At 45.4% G+C, this 21,670-nt stretch overlaps 1 protein-coding gene across 6 annotated transcripts in view; it reads right to left on the bottom strand.

The window, feature by feature from the left end:
- The window catches only part of PRDM15 (PR/SET domain 15), a 68,936-nt gene that overhangs the window by 36,037 nt on the left and 11,229 nt on the right, over nt 1–21,670 (bottom strand). For all 6 annotated transcript variants that reach the window (XM_040423033.1, XM_040423038.1, XM_040423037.1 and 3 more), the window contains 5 exons: nt 8,527–8,625; nt 7,398–7,625; nt 4,562–4,736; nt 4,125–4,300; nt 2,822–2,916 (listed from right to left, as the gene is read on the bottom strand). In XM_040423033.1, the coding sequence (XP_040278967.1) occupies nt 2,822–2,916; nt 4,125–4,300; nt 4,562–4,736; nt 7,398–7,625; nt 8,527–8,625 (773 nt within the window). The remainder of the gene's footprint in view (nt 1–2,821; nt 2,917–4,124; nt 4,301–4,561; nt 4,737–7,397; nt 7,626–8,526; nt 8,626–21,670) is intronic.

Here is a 21,670-nt window from a genome sequence, read left to right as displayed (position 1 = left end):
GAAGTCTGTTCTGTCGGGGGAACACACTGCCGGAATTCACTGCATCTGGCATACATGCCGGCCCTCGGCTGGGCAAAAAAAATGCTACATGTGATAGAGATGTGCATGTATGTATGGCTCCCATATCCTGTTGCTTGAAGCCAAGAACAAAGGACAGCATAAGGGTCTCAGCCCATCCTGGAAGACCCCTCTTCTGGAGGGGTCATTTGTGATATACGTTGTACCACTACTGACCAATGAGGACATTACACAATGTACTCCTACCCCTCCCCCACTATGTATAGGAATGTGCGGTGTAATAAAGCTGAGAACTGAATGGACCCTGATGGTGTCAAGTCATTTCTTCTGTGCAGACAAAATCCTAGAATTAAGCAGCAGAAGCAAACGTTATAGCTCTGATTAGAGCATCTTTAACACATGCAACATTTTTTAGTCCGGCTGAAAGCTGGCACATATGCCGGTAACCGGCCGAATCCTATTAGGCCGAGTTCACTCGGGCGAGTATTCCGCGCGGGTGCAATGCGTGAGTTGAACGCATTGCACCCGCACTGAATCTGGACCCATTCATTTCTATGGGGCTGTTCACATGAGTAGTGATTTTCACGCATCACTTGTGCGTTGCGTGAAAATCACAGCAAGCTCTATATTGTGCGTTTTCCACGCAACGCAGGCCCCATAGAAGTGAATAGGGCTGCGTGAAAATCGCAAGCAAGTGCGGATGCGGTGCGATTTTCATGCACGGTTGCTAGGAGACGATCGGGAGGGAGACCCGATCATTATTATTTTCCCTTATAACATGGTTATAAGGGAAAATAATAGCATTCTGAATACAGAATGCATAGTACAATAGCGCTGGAGGGGTTAAAAAAATAATAATAATTAAAAAAAGTTAACTCACTCACCTTAATCCACTTGATCGCACAGCCGGCATCTCTTCTGTCTCCTTCTTTGCTGATTGCAGGAAAAGGACCTGTGGTGACGTCACTCCGGTCATCACATGGTCCGTCACATGATCTTTTACCATGGTGATGGACCATGTGATGACCGGAGTGACGTCACCACAGGTCCTTTTCCTGCAATCAGCAAAGAAGAAGACGCCGGGCTGCGCGATCAAGTGGATTAAGGCGAGTTAAATTATTATTATTATTTTTTTAACCCCTCCAGCCCTATTGTACTATACATTCTGTATTCAGAATGCTATTATTTTCCCTTATAACCATGTTAGAAGGGAAAATAATACAATCTACAGAACACCGATCCCAAGCCCGAACTTCTGTGAAGAAGTTCAGGTTTGGGTACCAAACATGCGCAATTTTTCTCACGCGAGTGCAAAAAGCATTACAATGTTTTGCACTCGCGCGGAAAAATCGCGCATGTTCCCGCAACGCACCCGCACCTTTTCCCGCAACGCCCGTGTGAACTCAGCCTTACAGTGAATGGGGATCTGGCAGGGGGTGGTGGTATCCGGCTGTGCCGAATATGGTAAACTGCAGCAGTCTTTTCCTCCGCAGGAACAGACTGCCGGCGACAAAACCACAGATGTGAACCCAGCTGTAGAGCGGACACAGAAAACGTCATGGAACGTTTTGCACCAGGTCTGTTTTAGATCTGCACCTGGTCTTGGCTGACAATCACTGATGGAAATCACTGACCAAACACTGACTGTGTAGATAAGACCTTACAGGGTCTGGAGACTGCAGTCTTGTAAATATAAATTTTACTCTGACTAATAAGGCTACTTTCACACTAGCGTTAATATTTTCCAGTATTCAGATGCGTCATAGGGTCTTAATACCGGAAAAACCGCTTCCGTGTTATCCCTATTCATTGTCAATGGGGACAAAACGTAACTGAACAGAACGGAGTGCTACAAAATGCATTCCGTTCCGTTCTCATACCGGAAAGCAGTTTGCTTTCCGTCCTGGGATGTGGAGCAAGACAGATCGGTCATGACCCACAATGCAACTCAATGGGGACGGATCCGTTTTCTCTGCCACAATAGAAACTGGATCCGTCCTCCATTAACTTTCAATAAAGTTCATGACGGATTTGTCTTGGGTATGTTGAAGATAATACAACCGGATCCGTTCATAACGGATGCAGACGGTTGTATTATCAGTAACGGAAGCGTTTTTGCTGAACCGTGCCGGATCCAGAAAAAACGCCCGTGTGAAACCAGCCTAAGAGCTCATGCATGTGTCGTATTACAGTAGCTGCACTGTCTCGCTGAAGCCCTTTCTTTCCTCAAACCCTGGGGCACCGCAGGGAACATATACTAGTGGGGATGAAGTGCCGGCTCCTGATACGACTATTGATCCTTGTTGTCTCTGCTGACAACTCATAAAAATTATTACTAACTAAAATAGCGTTCTTGGTACGTCACTAGTCATCAGGGATCTGCAGGACACCTTAGACAGTTATTCTCTTGGGTTGAGCACGCGGTGGACGCTTTTCCGCCATTTCATAACTCATAATACTGTCTTATTATATGGATTCAGCTGTAGGAATGACCGCGCAGACCCACAAAAGGAGTATTCCTGTAACCTGAAATTCACCTCTTTACACAGGATATACAGTAGATCAGTGGGGTTTAGGGATGAGCAAACATGTGTTTTCAAGTTCGGCGTACAAGGTTCAGGTTATCTAAGAATCCCATTATGGATTCTGCTACCACGGACCATAAGTTATGGTCCGTGGTCGCACGTACGAGATATGCAGAGCTGCATTTTCTTTAACAGTCATTTAAAATAATAAAACGGAAAAGCAGCAGAGACCTTATGGTCCCATCCCCATATAACTAGGACATCAGTGGTCTTCTCACCTCGTTCCTGCTGTGCTTGTACGACACGTGCTGCTTGAGACTCTCTTTACGGCTGAAAAGTTTTGCGCACTCCTCGCATTTAAAGAGCTTGTCCCCTGGAGGAAAAAAAAACAAGAGCGCGCTCTAGAGTCAAACTTAAGCTGATGTGTGTGATGGCAGAATGGCACATGGCCGTCGTGACATTTTCACGTAAGGTTGAGACTCACAATGAGACATTTAATGCGACAACCCTCTTCAGGTCACATGAGACATCACCGTGTAGACCTAGCTGTACTATAAACTTAGGTCCAATATTTCACACAGTTCTCAAACTCCGAGGACAAGATGTATTGTTTCCGTTAACTCCTTCCCAACCTCTGCCAAATAAGTTTTTCCCCGAGAGCACCGTATACCTGGGAGCCTCCCCCGGTTTATTAGCTGTGGCAGCCTCAGGCCTTCAAATTGCTCCAAGGCCAGCCACAGTGATGTTCCTAAAGAGCCATGCCTGTTACAGGGCTCCAAAAGAAATATAATGAATCTTTTTGGACAAGCAGTCTGTTGATTGCATGTTAAAGTCCCCTAGTGGGACCTAAAAAAACCTAAAAAGTAAAACGTTTTTAAAAATATATAAAACGGCTAATCACCCCTTTTCGCCATAATAATAATAAAAATAAAATAATAATTATAATTTGCACTGCCACGTCCCAAAATGCTGAACAGTGAATGAGTAATGGGAAAAAAATTATAATAATAATAATAATAATAATCAAAATGGTCAATTCGCTGTTTTCTGTTTTTCGTTGCTTTACCTCCAATAAAAAAGAAATTCATAAAAAGATCAAGAAGTCATATGGCATCAATAAAACCTACAGATCGTCCCGCAAAAATAATAATAACAAATTTTAAAAAAATGCGCCCTCAAACAGCTCTGTAGGTCAGAATATGGCGATGCAAAGTTTTTTTTTTGTTGTTTTTTTTAAGGGTTTTTCTGACATTAAGTGATGACCTACCCTCTAGATAGGTCCTCATTATGTGATCCGTGGCTTTCTCGTAGCTTCCCTTGTAATGTCACGTTCATTGGTCACGTGGCCTAGGCGCAACACAGTCCCATTCAAGTCAAGGGCACACAAATGATCTCCGCTACTTATGATCCTTTGTTCCCCAGTTTACACGAGGGATGTGCTGCCAACAAATGATCACTTTTATGCACACATAACAGATGTGACCGGTTGGGAAACGAACATTCGCTCGTTTCCCAGCCGATTGCCGGACGTCTGTGATCATTCTCCCAATCCTCTGCCCCTGTAAGTAAAGGTCCTCTTACCGTGGGATCGGACATGTCGGCTCAGGTTGCTGCTGTTCCGGAAGACCTTGCTGCAGATATTGCACTGAAAGACCCGCTTGTGGTCTCCGAGTTGGCGCACAAACTTTCTTTTCATGCCGTGGCGGGGCCCTGACAGCAGCCTCTTCATGTTATTGTTCCCCTGGTGAAAAGCAAATCTGTACGGGACAAGCAAATGTGAGAGTCAGGACCTCAGTACCAGGCAAAAAGTAAATCACCGCAACATGCTCAGAATTTCTCTCACCAGTGCCTTTCACCCATAGGAGGATCTCCCATCCTACCTGAATGACGCCATCCCCAAATTAAAATAAATCTGCCATTCTGTCCTGCAGTTTCCTAGTTATATCTGCTTCGGGCCAAGCAATATGGATGCCACAGATGTATGGTGGAGGTTCAGGAGACGGCATTCCCCCACTCACTTGGACACTGGTGATAAGTTGCTGTTGGTGGCGGCCGGTAGTTTTCCCAACATCAGTTCCATGAACTTGTCATCGGAATCGTGAGGGAGAGGAACGTCGTCAGGAGGAATCTCCGTGATTATTTCCGCCACGCGGTCTGGTGGGAAGACTGGACTGTACAGGATGGGGTGGTGCGCTGGGAAAAATATATATACGACAGATTCGAAGGTAAACAGGACGTGGAATGGTGGGTAATGAAATACACATCCGCTTGCTGCCATTGAATGACAACCCATGCAGAAGCTGAACTCTGTCCCGATCCAGCAGTCCTCCTGTTGACCGATATATTCTTCCTGGCCTGATGCACTGTAACAAGACTGGCGTGCAACCATAACAAAGCCACAGAAGATCTCTCTATGTTGTTAGTCTTCATGCCTCTGATAATGTGTATTCTGATTCATTGACTGCAAGCTTAGATACTGAAAAGTATGAACTCAGTAAAAAGGTCATTAGAAAGCTGAAGAACACTTTTCTAGAATTATTAACCTCCTAACAGTCCCGTTAAAATTGGAAAAACCCTCCCAAAAAGTAGTCACTTTTTTTCTTGTAGATATTTAAAGGGGTTCTCCGGGAATTAAGAAAATAAAAATACTTTATTAATATATTCCCTAATACCTTACATTCGTTAGAATGGCTCGTTTTGTCTAGGGAGCAATCATTAGGAAAAATAAAATGGCTGCCGTCCTATTAGTGCACACAAAACCTGTCCTAATCACACAGCAGGACAAGTTACTTCAGACACTGAGCTAAAGAGCTGCCTCAGCCTCCTCTCTACTTGTCAGGGATTATGATCCCGAATACAGATGATAACATCTTTAGCTGAATCTCTGTAGGAACGGAGTTCATGAGCAGATGTGGCTAATGAGCAGCACTTGTATGTAGTCTCTATTACCACAGTCTGTCCTGTCCGTCCTCTCTGTACTTCATGTCTCCTGATGAGCTCCATTCCCACAAAGATTCAGCTAAATATCATATTAAACTGTATTCAGGATCATAATCCCTGACAGTCAGAGCAGAGAGGAGGATGAGGCAGCTCTTTAGCTCAGTGTTGTGAAGTAACTTGTTCCCTGTGTGATTAGGACAGGTTTTGTGTGTACTAACAGGACGGCTGCCATTTTGTTTCCCCTGATGATTGCTCCCCAGACAAAACGAGCCATTATAGCTAATGATAGGTATTTGGGAATATACTTATAATAAAGTAATATTTACGTATTTTCATTTTCTTAATTCCCGGAGAACCCCTTTAATGTGTGTCTGTAGTAAATCTTGTTGGCGCACAACTCAGGGGAAGCTATTGCATTTTTAACCCCTTAGTGACATCATTCATTAAAGCCAAAGAATGTTTCCCCTTTTGTGTTCTAGCAGTCATAACTTTTTAATTTTTCTTCTAAATTTTTATTTTGCTGGATTAGTTGTAGATTTTTTTAGGAACCATTTTGGGGTACATATTCTGTATTAAATATATTATTAAAATTTTAGGGGGAAAGATAAAAAACAGCAATTTTTATATTATTTTGTGTATTTTTTTACGGCATTCACCGTGTGGTAAAAATAATATGATTTTATTATCTGGGTCACTACAATGATGATAATGTCACAATTCTATATATTTTTTTACCGTTTTTTATTCTCCTCCTGCAGCCCGTCAGCTGCTCCCTAATTCTCTCCCAGACTGATGGGAAGGGGGGGGGGGGGTCTGCTTTATCTGGTTTGGTACCAGCTAGAGATATTGTTTGAAAGCTGACATTCCAAGCTTTCAGACAATACCAGAATGACAGCAATATGTTCAGTACATGGGAAGATATCACTGATAGAAATCGGGATGCAGTGAAAGTAAAAGCAGGTTTTACCAGCGACTATTCCCGACTCGATTAAGGGATTTCTCCTCTGTTGCTTGGACTTTAGCTGCCATTTCTTGTATGAAAGCCTGGAATGTCAGCTTTCAAACAAGACCAGTGTCATGTTTCTAGCTGCTACCATTCAGGAGATAGCAGCATCTAAAGCAGCCCTCACCCGTCCTCTTTCTGCTCGAGCTCAGCTCCTGCCGAACAGTCAACTACTTTTCCTACTGCCCGAGCTGGACTCGGGCAAAACAGTTAGGTGGTTAAAGGGGAATTCCAGCTTTTTGATATTGATCACCTAGCCTCAGGATAAAACGGTTAAAGGGGTTATCCCACAGTTTTCTAATCAGCGCCTGGATCTGAATTCTTTTATAATTGCATGTAATTAAAAGTTCTAAATGGCCAGTGAGTTACTCAATAAAATGTATCTGTATAGCGCCACCTGCTGTTAGTGTTTGTTTCTTATTTCTTTGTCCTGCTCACTGAGGTGGTCGCACATGCTCAGTTTCATCCTTCAACTGCCTCCTGAACTGTGATAGGCAGAGCATGGACACGCCCCCTGAGCAGCAGCAGAACAGACACTCCCCTGAGCTGTCAGCTTGATATAAATCTAGCAGAACAATGAATGTGGATATCTCTGGATCCATGTGAGGTACAGGGCTGGTTCTAGCTTTGTTAGAAAGAGGTTGTCATGTACTATATGATGTCCAATTATTATTATTTTTATAATAATCATGGGAAAACCCCTTTAACAGAGCTGGATGCAGAAGGCTCTGTCCACTGTGTAGTGACTATGCCAGTAGCTGCTGAAAACTGCTGATTAGTGGCGGTGCCAGATCTGTGGGACGTCCACCAATCTGAAGTATAGGTCATCAATAAAACATAAAGGGGAATTCAAGCTTATTATAAAAATGAAAAACCCCATCAATATAGGATGGGAGCAGCGGCGCCCTCACCTGGCGGGCTATCATCCTCCACAATCACTAAGGGAATGTCGCGCTTCACAGCTTTCGACTTGCGGCTCCTCTTCGGCTTCTTTTTCAGCTCTTCCCCGACAGCGGGGGTATTGCAGTCCACGGGCTGCTCAGATGGAGCCATCACTGTGCCCCCCTCTACATATGTGGGATCACATTCTTCGGAGGGGGGAATCCCTTTTGTTTGCTCCAGGTGACTTAATAAATGCTCTGAAATATGAAGAAACATCACAGGGAGAAGGAAAGGAAAAGAAAAGGAAAAGGAAAGGATTGTGCTGAATATACAGGTTAGACAAAGCCTAGAAAATCTACTATTCAACATACAGATGTAGCAGTGCCGAGTCTGTCGTCTGTCCATGTTTTGTGAAGCACTGTAACGTAGCATATTCTCTGCGCTGTAAACATGGCCGGGAGTCGCCCCCCCACCACCGCTTACATACCGGTGACCTATCCTGAGAATAGTTCATCAGTATAAGGGAGCATTCACACAACTGTGTGAAGCCAGTGACCGTATTGCGGACCGCATTTGCGGATCCGCAATACACAGGCACCGTTCCGTGTGCATTCCGCATCACGGATACGGACCCATTCATTTCAATGGGTCCGCAAACCGGGGAGATGCAGAACGGAAGCACGGAACGGAACCTTACGGAAGCACTACGGAGTGCTTTCTGAGGTTCCGTTCCGTGCTTCCGCACCGCAAAAAGATAGAGCTTGCTCTATCTTTTTGCGGAATGGAGGGAATCGCGGACCCATTCAAGTAAATGGGGCCGCGATCTCTATACGGCTGCCACACAGCAGGTGCCCGTGCTTAGCGGACAGCAATTTGCGGTCCACAGCACGGGCTTCACACGGTCGTGTGAATGCTCCCTTAAAGAGTCTTGAATTCTGTGTTACAAGAGTTCAGTAAGATCGTGAGCGACTCCTAGTGGCGACTGCAGGTAGCCTGCATTTTATAATCCATGTCTGTGCAGGAGGTTTGGAGCGGTGTATCTCTGACCGCCAGAAATAATCTAAAATTAATCAGCACAGGACTTCTTCAGATAAGAAAATATATATAAATGGTGTTTGAGAGGTGGACAACGCTGAATCACGTGTTCTAGGCCCGTACCTGTTAGCAGACTGGGCTCCATGAAGGTTGTGCTGCACACTTTACACGCCCACTCGCAGGTCTCCACGTGTATAATGTCGCTGTTCTCCTGGCAGCTCACTGAAGTAGGCAAAAAAAAAAAAAAGGATTAAAGCCGTACTGAGTATTAAAGAGGACCTTTCATCAATTTTTTTTTTAGCACAGGTTTAATGAGACGCACAGGACTGAGGAAAAATTTGGACGAGGTGCTACCAGTAAAAGAGGATCCGCCCTTCCTCTAACGTGAATAAATAATGTTAAAAATATATACTGGGCACTCTCACCTACGTAGAATCATATATTTTATTTAGAACATGTAAGGTAAAGTACAATCAATTATTTTAAAAACACATATAAAATACAATCAAGCAATATATGAACACATGGATACAATAAAATGTATAAATATAAAATAAACAATAATAAGCCCAGTGGTGGATAGGTTGGGGATGGTAAAAAATCAGTCCATACGGAAGTCTGAAAAAATAGAAGTATAGCCCAGCTGGTGGCTTGAGCTAATATAGTAGCTAGCTTCACAAACTACTATAAGGTTCACAGTCCTGATTCGCTGGAAGAGGATAATGTAACTGTGATACAACAGAATTCACTTAGGTGAGTATACTTGCGGCGTCCCGCTAATACTCACTGTGCAGTGCGGACCCTTATGCAGGTAAACTTGGAAACAAATTGTCGTTATCAGCTACTGATATAGCAACTGAAGGATACTGTGTCTTTTCTCTGTGCCCTTGCGATCCTCTAGCTGCCGCTCCGTAATGACAAGAAGCCGGTCAGCGCTGGGACTCAAAATGATTTTCCCCTCGTCGGTATATTTATGCGACACACTCCTCGTGTGTTGGCGCTTGTAAGTCCCGGCGTATCAGGGGTTTGGTAAGGCACGGAGTTCTCAAAGACTTTAAATTGCCGCACGGCTCTGGATAGTTCAAGCACGTACTCCTTAGGGTTGTACCGGGGGGCTCCTCACCAAACGCGTTTCGGGGTACTTGCCCCTTCTTCAGTGGACCACTGAAGAAGGGGCAAGTACCCCGAAACGCGTTTGGTGAGGAGCCCCCCGGTACAACCCTAAGGAGTACGTGCTTGAACTATCCAGAGCCGTGCGGCAATTTAAAGTCTTTGAGAACTCCGTGCCTTACCAAACCCCTGATACGCCGGGACTTACAAGCGCCAACACACGAGGAGTGTGTCGCATAAATATACCGACGAGGGGAAAATCATTTTGAGTCCCAGCGCTGACCGGCTTCTTGTCATTACGGAGCGGCAGCTAGAGGATCGCAAGGGCACAGAGAAAAGACACAGTATCCTTCAGTTGCTATATCAGTAGCTGATAACGACAATTTGTTTCTAAGTTTACCTGCATAAGGGTCCGCACTGCACAGTGAGTATTAGCGGGACGCCGCAAGTATACTCACCTAAGTGAATTCTGTTGTATCACAGTTACATTATCCTCTTCCAGCGAATCAGGACTGTGAACCTTATAGTAGTTTGTGAAGCTAGCTACTATATTAGCTCAAGCCACCAGCTGGGCTATACTTCTATTTTTTCAGACTTCCGTATGGACTGATTTTTTACCATCCCCAACCTATCCACCACTGGGCTTATTATTATTTATTTTATATTTATACATTTTATTGTATCCATGTGCTCATATATTGCTTGATTGTATTTTATATGTGTTTTTAAAATAATTGATTGTACTTTACCTTACATGTTCTAAATAAAATATATGATTCTACGTAGGTGAGAGTGCCCAGTATATATTTTTAACAATTTTTTTTTTAGTTTAATTAAATACCTTTCCTTACCAGGTACCCATTTTTTTTTTTTTCAAATATCGTCTCCTTCTCCCTGGCTGTGCCGCGGTCCAATCGCAGCGGGGAGCGATATTTGAAAAAAATAAATAAAAATAAAACAGGCAGGGTGGCAGCATCAGCGGGGTGTACCTCGCAAGGAAAGGTATTTATCTGAACTAAAAAAAAAAATCCATGAAAGGTCCTCTTTAACCACTTAAGGACCACAGGTTTATAACCCCCTAGTGACCAGGCCCTTTTTACAAATCGGCACTTCACAACTTTAACGGTTTATTGCTCGGTCATGCAAATTGGCACCCAAATTAATTTTACCTCCTTTTCTTCTCACAAATACAGCTTTCTTTTGGTGGTATTTGATTGCTGCTGAGATTTTTCATTTTTCTGATATTAATCAAAATAGACTGCAATTTTCTCAAAAAAAGTGTATTTTTAACTTTTTCTGGTAAAATTGTTCAAATATAATTACAGTTTCTATACAAGTTTGTGTCAGAATTTATTGTGCTACATGTCTGATAAAAAAAATTCCAATAAGTGTATATTTATTGGTTTGCGCAAAAGTTATAGCGTTTACAAACAATGGTACAAAAATGTGAATTTCCGCATTTTGAAGCAGCTCTGACTTTCTGAGCACCTGTCATGTTTCTTGAGGCGCTAGAATGCCAGGATAGCATAAATACCCCCCAAATGACCCCATTTTAGAAAGAAGACACCCCAAAGTATTCGCGGAGGGGCATGGTGAGTTCATGTATGATTTAATATTTTTTTTCACGAGTTAGCGGAAAATGACACTTTGAGGAAAAAAATAAAATAATAAAGTTTCCATTTCTGCTAACTTCTGGCAAAAAAAATAAAAATCTCCCACGGACTCACTATGCCCCTCAGTGAATACCTTGGGGTGTCTACTTTCCGAAATGGGGTCATTTGTGGGGTGTGTTTACTGTTCTGGCATTTTGGGCAGGGCTAAATTGTGAGCAACCCTGTAAAGCCTAAAGGTACTCGTTGGACTCACCATACCCCTCACGGAATACCTTGGGGTGTCTTCTTTCTAAAATGGGCTCACTTGTGGGGTATTTATACTGCCTTGGCATTTTAGGGGCCCTAAAGCGTGAGAAGTAGTTTGGAATCCAAATGCGTAAAAATGCCCTGTGAAATCCTAAAGGTGCTCTTTGGAATATGGGCCCCTTTGCCCACCTAGGCTGCAAAAAAGTGTCACACATGTGGTATCGCCGTACTCAGAAGAAGTAGGGCAATGTGTTTTGGGGTGTATTTTTACATATACCCATGCTGGGTGTGAGAAATAGCTCTGTAAATTGACAACTTTGTATAAATTTTATTTTAAAAAGTTGTCATTTACAGAGATATTTCTCACACCCAGCATGGGTATATGTAAAAATACACCCCAAAACACATTGCCCTACTTCTTCTGAGTACGGCGATACCACATGTGTGACACTTTTTTGCAGCCTAGGTGCGCAAAGGGGCCCAAATTCCAATGAGTACCTTTAGGATTTCACAGGGCATTTTTACGCATTTGGATTCCAAACTACTTCTCACGCTTTAGGGCCCCTAAAATGCCAGGGCAGTATAAATACCCCACAAGTGACCCAATTTTGGAAAGAAGACACCCCAAGGTATTCCGTGAGGGGCATGGCGAGTTCATAGAAGAATTTTTTTTTTGGCACAAGTTAGCGGAAATTGATTTTATTTTTATTTATTTTTCTTACAAAGTCTCATATTCCACTAACTTGTGACAAAAAATAAAATTTTACATGAACTCACCATACCCCTCACTGAATACCTTGGGGTGTCTTCTTTCTAAAATGGGGTCATTTGTGGGGTATTTATACTGCCCTGGCATTTTAGGGGCCCTAAAGCGTGAGAAGTAGTTTGGAATTCAAATGCGTAAAAATGCCCTGTGAAATCCTAAAGGTACTCATTGGAATTTGGGCCCCTTCGCCCACCTTGGCTGCAAAAAAGTGTCAGACATGTAGTATCGCCGTACTCAGAAGAAGTAGGGCAATGTGTTTTGGGGTGTATTTTTACATATACCCATACTGTGTGTCAGTGGCGGATCCAGGGGGGGGCAACAGGGCAAATCCCCCCCCCCCCCTCCCCGAGCTGGCGGCGGCGGGGCACAGGGAGATGAGCGCTTCCAATGTGTAAGCGCTCATCTCCATAGTCATCTGTATCGCCGTCCTCAGGACAGCGATACAGATGGCTGTGCTGATGCAGGGGAGGGATAGGCGTGTTTCCTTTTCCCTTCCTCTGATAGGCTGCAGGCTGCCTGCAGCCTATCAGAGGCCGGCGCAGGCGGCGCGATGACGTCATCGCGCCGCCTGAGCCGTACAGCGAGGGACACAGGCCGGAAGAGTCCTGCATCGCATCGCTGACATGGAGGTAAGTATGTGTTTTTTTTTTATATATACAATACTTTTACTGGCACATGGGGGGGGGGCTGTTATTAATACTGGCACATGGGGGGGCTGTTATTAATACTGGCACATGGGGGGCTGTTATTAATACTGGCACATGGGGGGGCTGTTATTAATACTGGAACATGGGGGGCTGTTATTAATACTGGAACATGGGGGGGCTGTTATCATTGGCACATGGGGGGGCTGTTATCATTGGCACATGGGGGGGCTGTTATCATTGGCACATGGGGGGGGGCTGTTATCATTGGCACATGGGGGGGCTGTTATCATTGGCACATGGGGGGGCTGTTATCATTGGCACATGGGGGGGCTGTTATCACTGGCACATGGGGGGCTGTTATCACTGGCACATGGGGGGCTGTTATCACTGGCACATGGGGGTCTGTTATCACTGGCACATGGGGGTCTGTTATCACTGGCACATGGGGGGCTGTTATCACTGGCACATGGGGGGCTGTTATCACTGGCACATGGGGGGCTGTTATCACTGGCACATGGGGGGCTGTTATCACTGGCACATGATTGGGGGCTGTTATCACTGGCACATGATTGGGGGGGCTGTTATCACTGGCACATGATTGGGGGGGCTGTTATTACTGGCACATGATTGGGGGGGCTGTTATTACTGGCACTCTATTGGGGGCACTATAGGGGCATCTACTGAGGCCACAAAGAAGGGGCATTTTATATGGGGGCTCTGTACAGTACAATTTTATACTGGGACACATTATGGTGGGTACTATGGGGAAGGGGGGAGAGGAGTACTATGGGGTCATCTACGGGGGGCACTAAGAAGGGGTATTTTATACTTGCAAATGATGGGGGTCACTGAGGGCATCTACTGGAGAATTTTATACTGGTACATTATGGGGGGCACTAGGAGGAAGGGGGGAGAGGAGCACTATGGCGGCATTTACTGGGGGCACTATATAGGGGTATTTTATACTGGCACATTATGGGGGCACTATGGAGACATTAGCTCAACTGGGGGCATTACAAGGGGGTATTTTTTGCACATTATAAGGAGAATTATTTCTACTGGGGGGGGCATTATGGGGGGCTTTATTACTCCCCCATGGTATGACCCCCTAGTAGCAGCACCAGCCTCTCCCTGCTCTGCTATCCCTCTGCCCCTTCTCCAAATCCTTATTATGAAATCTTTCTCATTAGGATAAAACACAACATCAGCTCCGCCGAGCCCCCGGCCAAAGTGTGGAAGTGGTGTCCGAGATCCCCAAGGGTCAAGCCAAGTAATTGTAAGTTTCCATGTGAAATATGTTTGTTATACACATATAGCATACCGCTACACTGTGCCCCACAATATACAGTATACCGCTACACTGTGCCCCACAATATACAGTATACCGCTACACTGTGCCCCACAATATACAGTATACCGCTACACTGTGCCCCACAATATACAGTATACCGCTACACTGTGCCCCACAATATACAGTATACCGCTACACTGTGCCACACAATATACAGTATACCTCTACACTGTGCCCCACAATATATAGTATACCGCTACACTGTGTAGTCTGTTCTATAAGCACCATTGTTTTGTGGCGGCGGACAGAAAATAATCTGGAGGTGCCCCTCTCGAGACCAGGCTCTGGATCCGCCACTGCTGTGTGTGAGAAATATCTCTGTAAATGACAACTTTTTCCATTTTTTTATACAAAGTTGTCAATTTACAGAGATATTTCTCTCACCCAGCATGGGTATATGTAAAAATACACCCCAAAACACATTGCCCTACTTCTTCTGAGTACGGCGATACCACATGTGTGACACTTTTTTGCAGCCTAGGTGGGCAAAGGGGCCCAAATTCCAATGAGTACCTTTAGGATTTCACAGGGCATTTTTACGCATTTGGATTCCAAACTATAATACTATAAAATATATTTTTTCACGAGTTAGCGGAAAATGACACTTTGAGGAAAAAAATAAAATAATAAAGTTTCCATTTCTGCTAACTTCTGGCAAAAAAAATAAAAATCTCCCACGGACTCACTATGCCCCTCAGTGAATACCTTGGGGTGTCTACTTTCCGAAATGGGGTAATTTGTGGGGTGTGTTTACTGTTCTGGCATTTTGGGCAGGGCTAAATTGTGAGCAACCCTGTAAAGCCTAAAGGTACTCGTTGGACTCACCATACCCCTCACGGAATACCTTGGGGTGTCTTCTTTCTAAAATGGGCTCACTTGTGGGGTATTTATACTGCCTTGGCATTTTAGGGGCCCTAAAGCGTGAGAAGTAGTTTGGAATCCAAATGCGTAAAAATGCCCTGTGAAATCCTAAAGGTACTCATTGGAATTTGGGCCCCTTTGCCCACCTAGGCTGCAAAAAAGTGTCACACATGTGGTATCGCCGTACTCAGAAGAAGTAGGGCAATGTGTTTTGGGGTGTATTTTTACATATACCCATGCTGGGTGAGAGAAATATCTCTGTAAATTGACAACTTTGTATAAATTTTATTTTAAAAAGTTGTCATTTACAGAGATATTTCTCACACCCAGCATGGGTATATGTAAAAATACACCCCAAAACACATTGCCCTACTTCTTCTGAGTACGGCGATACCACATGTGTGACACTTTTTTGCAGCCTAGGTGCACAAAGGGGCCCAAATTCCAATGAGTACCTTTAGGATTTCACAGGGCATTTTTACGCATTTGGATTCCAAACTAATTCTCACGCTTTAGGGCCCCTAAAATGCCAGGGCAGTATAAATACCCCACAAGTGACCCAATTTTGGAAAGAAGACACCCCAAGGTATTCCGTGAGGGGCATGGCGAGTTCATAGAAGAATTTTTTTTTTGGCACAAGTTAGCGGAAATTGATTTTATTTTTATTTATTTTTCTTACAAAGTCTCATATTCCACTAACTTGTGACAAAAAATAAAATTTTACATGAACTCACCATACCCCTCACTGAATACCTTGGGGTGTCTTCTTTCTAAAATGGGGTCATTTGTGGGGTATTTATACTGCCCTGGCATTTTAGGGGCCCTAAAGCGTGAGAAGTAGTTTGGAATTCAAATGCGTAAAAATGCCCTGTGAAATCCTAAAGGTACTCATTGGAATTTGGGCCCCTTCGCCCACCTTGGCTGCAAAAAAGTGTCAGACATGTAGTATCGCCGTACTCAGAAGAAGTAGGGCAATGTGTTTTGGGGTGTATTTTTACATATACCCATACTGTGTGTCAGTGGCGGATCCAGGGGGGGGCAACAGGGCAAATCCCCCCCCCCCCCCCTCCCCGAGCTGGCGGCGGCGGGGCACAGGGAGATGAGCGCTTCCAATGTGTAAGCGCTCATCTCCATAGTCATCTGTATCGCCGTCCTCAGGACAGCGATACAGATGGCTGTGCTGATGCAGGGGAGGGATAGGCGTGTTTCCTTTTCCCTTCCTCTGATAGGCTGCAGGCTGCCTGCAGCCTATCAGAGGCCGGCGCAGGCGGCGCGATGACGTCATCGCGCCGCCTGAGCCGTACAGCGAGGGACACAGGCCGGAAGAGTCCTGCATCGCATCGCTGACATGGAGGTAAGTATGTGTTTTTTTTATATATACAATACTTTTACTGGCACATGGGGGGGGGCTGTTATTAATACTGGCACATGGGGGGGCTGTTATTAATACTGGCACATGGGGGGGCTGTTATTAATACTGGCACATGGGGGGGCTGTTATTAATACTGGCACATGGGGGGGCTGTTATTAATACTGGCACATGGGGGGGCTGTTATTAATACTGGCACATGGGGGGGCTGTTATTAATACTGGCACATGGGGGGGCTGTTATTAATACTGGCACATGGGGGGGCTGTTATTAATACTGGCACATGGGGGGGCTGTTATTAATACTGGCACATGGGGGGGCTGTTATCAATACTGGAACATGGGGGGGCTGTTATCATTGGCACATGGGGGGGCTGTTATCATTGGCACATGGGGGGGCTGTTATCATTGGCACATGGGGGGGCTGTTATCATTGGCACATGGGGGGGCTGTTATCATTGGCACATGGGGGGGCTGTTATCATTGGCACATGGGGGGGGCTGTTATCATTGGCACATGGGGGGGGCTGTTATCATTGGCACATGGGGGGGGCTGTTATCATTGGCACATGGGGGGGGCTGTTATCATTGGCACATGGGGGGGCTGTTATCATTGGCACATGGGGGGGGGCTGTTATCATTGGCACATGGGGGGGGCTGTTATCATTGGCACATGGGGGGGCTGTTATCATTGGCACATGGGGGGGCTGTTATCATTGGCACATGGGGGGGCTGTTATCATTGGCACATGGGGGGGCTGTTATCATTGGCACATGGGGGGGCTGTTATCATTGGCACATAGGGGGGCTGTTATCATTGGCACATGGGGGGGCTGTTATCATTGGCACATGGGGGGGCTGTTATCATTGGCACATGGGGGGGCTGTTATCATTGGCACATGGGGGGGCTGTTATCATTGGCACATGGGGGGGCTGTTATCATTGGCACATGGGGGGGCTGTTATCATTGGCACATGGGGGGGCTGTTATCATTGGCACATGGGGGGGCTGTTATCATTGGCACATGGGGGGGCTGTTATCATTGGCACATGGGGGGCTGTTATCATTGGCACATGGGGGGCTGTTATTAATACTGGCACATGGGGGGCTGTTATTAATACTGGCACATGGGGGGGCTGTTATTAATACTGGAACATGGGGGGCTGTTATTAATACTGGAACATGGGGGGGCTGTTATTAATACTGGAACATGGGGGGCTGTTATTAATACTGGAACATGGGGGGCTGTTATTAATACTGGAACATGGGGGGGCTGTTATTAATACTGGAACATGGGGGGGCTGTTATTAATACTGGAACATGGGGGGCTGTTATTAATACTGGAACATGGGGGGGCTGTTATTAATACTGGCACATGGGGGGGCTGTTATCATTGGCACATGGGGGGGCTGTTATCATTGGCACATGGGGGGGCTGTTATCATTGGCACATGGGGGGGCTGTTATCATTGGCACATGGGGGGGCTGTTATCATTGGCACATGGGGGGGCTGTTATCATTGGCACATGGGGGGGCTGTTATCATTGGCACATGGGGGGGCTGTTATCATTGGCACATGGGGGGGCTGTTATCATTGGCACATGGGGGGGCTGTTATCATTGGCACATGGGAGGGGCTGTTATCATTGGCACATGGGGGGGGCTGTTATCATTGGCACATGGGGGGGCTGTTATCATTGGCACATGGGGGGGGCTGTTATCATTGGCACATGGGGGGGCTGTTATCATTGGCACATGGGGGGGCTGTTATCATTGGCACATGGGGGGGCTGTTATCATTGGCACATGGGGGGGCTGTTATCATTGGCACATGGGGGGGCTGTTATCATTGGCACATGGGGGGGCTGTTATCATTGGCACATGGGGGGCTGTTATTAATACTGGAACATGGGGGGGCTGTTATTAATACTGGAACATGGGGGGCTGTTATTAATACTGGAACATGGGGGGGCTGTTATTAATACTGGAACATGGGGGGGCTGTTATTAATACTGGAACATGGGGGGCTGTTATTAATACTGGAACATGGGGGGGCTGTTATTAATACTGGCACATGGGGGGGCTGTTATCATTGGCACATGGGGGGGCTGTTATCATTGGCACATGGGGGGGCTGTTATCATTGGCACATGGGGGGGCTGTTATCACTGGCACATGGGGGGGCTGTTATCATTGGCACATGGGGGGGCTGTTATCATTGGCACATGGGGGGGCTGTTATCATTGGCACATGGGGGGGCTGTTATCATTGGCACATGGGGGGGCTGTTATCATTGGCACATGGGGGGGCTGTTATCATTGGCACATGGGGGGGCTGTTATCATTGGCACATGGGGGGGCTGTTATCACTGGCACATGGGGGGGCTGTTATCACTGGCACATGGGGGGGCTGTTATCACTGGCACATGGGGGGGCTGTTATCACTGGCACATGGGGGGCTATTATCACTGGCACATGGGGGGCTATTATCACTGGCACATGATTGGGGGGGCTGTTATTACTGGCACTCTATTGGGGGCACTATAGGGGCATCTACTGAGGCCACAAAGAAGGGGCATTTTATATGGGGGCTCTGTACAGTACAATTTTATACTGGGACACATTATGGTGGGTACTATGGGGAAGGGGGGAGAGGAGTACTATGGGGTCATCTACGGGGGGCACTAAGAAGGGGTATTTTATACTTGCAAATGATGGGGGTCACTGAGGGCATCTACTGGAGAATTTTATACTGGTACATTATGGGGGGCACTAGGAGGAAGGGGGGAGCGGAGCACTATGGGGGCATTTACTGGGGGCACTATATAGGGGTATTTTATACTGGCACATTATGGGGGCACTATGGAGACATTAGCTCAACTGGGGGCATTACAAGGGGGTATTTTTTGCACATTATAAGGAGAATTATTTCTACTGGGGGGGGCATTATGGGGGGCTTTATTACTCCCCCATGGTATGACCCCCTAGTAGCAGCACCAGCCTCTCCCTGCTCTGCTATCCCTCTGCCCCTTCTCCAAATCCTTATTATGAAATCTTTCTCATTAGGATAAAACACAACATCAGCTCCGCCGAGCCCCCGGCCAAAGTGTGGAAGTGGTGTCCGAGATCCCCAAGGGTCAAGCCAAGTAATTGTAAGTTTCCATGTGAAATATGTTTGTTATACACATATAGCATACCGCTACACTGTGCCCCACAATATACAGTATACCGCTACACTGTGCCCCACAATATACAGTATACCGCTACACTGTGCCCCACAATATACAGTATACCGCTACACTGTGCCCCACAATATACAGTATACCGCTACACTGTGCCACACAATATACAGTATACCTCTACACTGTGCCCCACAATATATAGTATACCGCTACACTGTGTAGTCTGTTCTATAAGCACCATTGTTTTGTGGCGGCGGACAGAAAATAATCTGGAGGTGCCCCTCTCGAGACCAGGCTCTGGATCCGCCACTGCTGTGTGTGAGAAATATCTCTGTAAATGACAACTTTTTCCATTTTTTTATACAAAGTTGTCAATTTACAGAGATATTTCTCTCACCCAGCATGGGTATATGTAAAAATACACCCCAAAACACATTGCCCTACTTCTTCTGAGTACGGCGATACCACATGTGTGACACTTTTTTGCAGCCTAGGTGGGCAAAGGGGCCCAAATTCCAATGAGTACCTTTAGGATTTCACAGGGCATTTTTACGCATTTGGATTCCAAACTATAATACTATAAAATATATTTTTTCACGAGTTAGCGGAAAATGACACTTTGAGGAAAAAAATAAAATAATAAAGTTTCCATTTCTGCTAACTTCTGGCAAAAAAAATAAAAATCTCCCACGGACTCACTATGCCCCTCAGTGAATACCTTGGGGTGTCTACTTTCCGAAATGGGGTCATTTGTGGGGTGTGTTTACTGTTCTGGCATTTTGGGCAGGGCTAAATTGTGAGCAACCCTGTAAAGCCTAAAGGTACTCGTTGGACTCACCATACCCCTCACGGAATAGCTTGGGGTGTCTTCTTTCTAAAATGGGCTCACTTGTGGGGTATTTATACTGCCTTGGCATTTTAGGGGCCCTAAAGCGTGAGAAGTAGTTTGGAATCCAAATGCGTAAAAATGCCCTGTGAAATCCTAAAGGTACTCATTGGAATTTGGGCCCCTTTGCCCACCTAGGCTGCAAAAAAGTGTCACACATGTGGTATCGCCGTACTCAGAAGAAGTAGGGCAATGTGTTTTGGGGTGTATTTTTACATATACCCATGCTGGGTGAGAGAAATATCTCTGTAAATTGACAACTTTGTATAAATTTTATTTTAAAAAGTTGTCATTTACAGAGATATTTCTCACACCCAGCATGGGTATATGTAAAAATACACCCCAAAACACATTGCCCTACTTCTTCTGAGTACGGCGATACCACATGTGTGACACTTTTTTGCAGCCTAGGTGCACAAAGGGGCCCAAATTCCAATGAGTACCTTTAGGATTTCACAGGGCATTTTTACGCATTTGGATTCCAAACTACTTCTCACGCTTTAGGGCCCCTAAAATGCCAGGGCAGTATAACTACCCCACAAGTGACCCCATTTTAGAAAGAAGACACCCCAAGGTATTCCGTGAGGGGTATGGCGAGTTCATATAAAATTTTCTTTTTTGTCACAAGTTAGTGGAATATGAGACTTTGTAAGAAAAAATAAATAAAAAAATCAATTTCCGCTAACTTGTGCCAAAAAAAAAAATCTTCTATGAACTCGCCATGCCCCTCACGGAATACCTTGGGGTGTCTTCTTTCCAAAATGGGGTCACATGTGGGGTATTTATACTGCCCTGGCATTTTAGGGGCCCTAAAGTGTGAGAAGTAGTTTGGAATCCAAATGCGTAAAAATGCCCTGTGAAATCCTAAAAGTACTCTTCAGTGGAATACCCCTTTTTTGACATTTTGGGCTAACTAAATTTAGGGGGTATTCCTCTGAGACTACCCAGGAAAAAGAGCACACCTGCCTAGTGAAAAGGAGTGCTTGCAAAGTAAAGCTGCGATCGCTAATAAAGATCTGAAAAACTCAAAAGTGATCTTTATAGCAGCGCAGCGATTTTACGGTGTTTTTGCAGTGATCAGAAAGAAAAAAAAATTCTATCACTGCGGTGGGGCGGACTAAACGCAAGTGTGCGCACAAAATCAGGCCTGCTCGGGCGAACACTGCGTTTTTTGTAGAGCCTAAGGTGACCCTAATGTACTGATATAGATCTGATTGCGATCAGTCTTGATCACTTACAGATAC

This window comes from Bufo bufo, chromosome 3, assembly GCF_905171765.1.
Source record: "Bufo bufo chromosome 3, aBufBuf1.1, whole genome shotgun sequence".
Lineage (NCBI taxonomy): Eukaryota > Metazoa > Chordata > Amphibia > Anura > Bufonidae > Bufo > Bufo bufo.
Note: the sequence above shows the minus strand (reverse complement) of the source record. Positions and strands in the feature narration are given on the sequence as shown.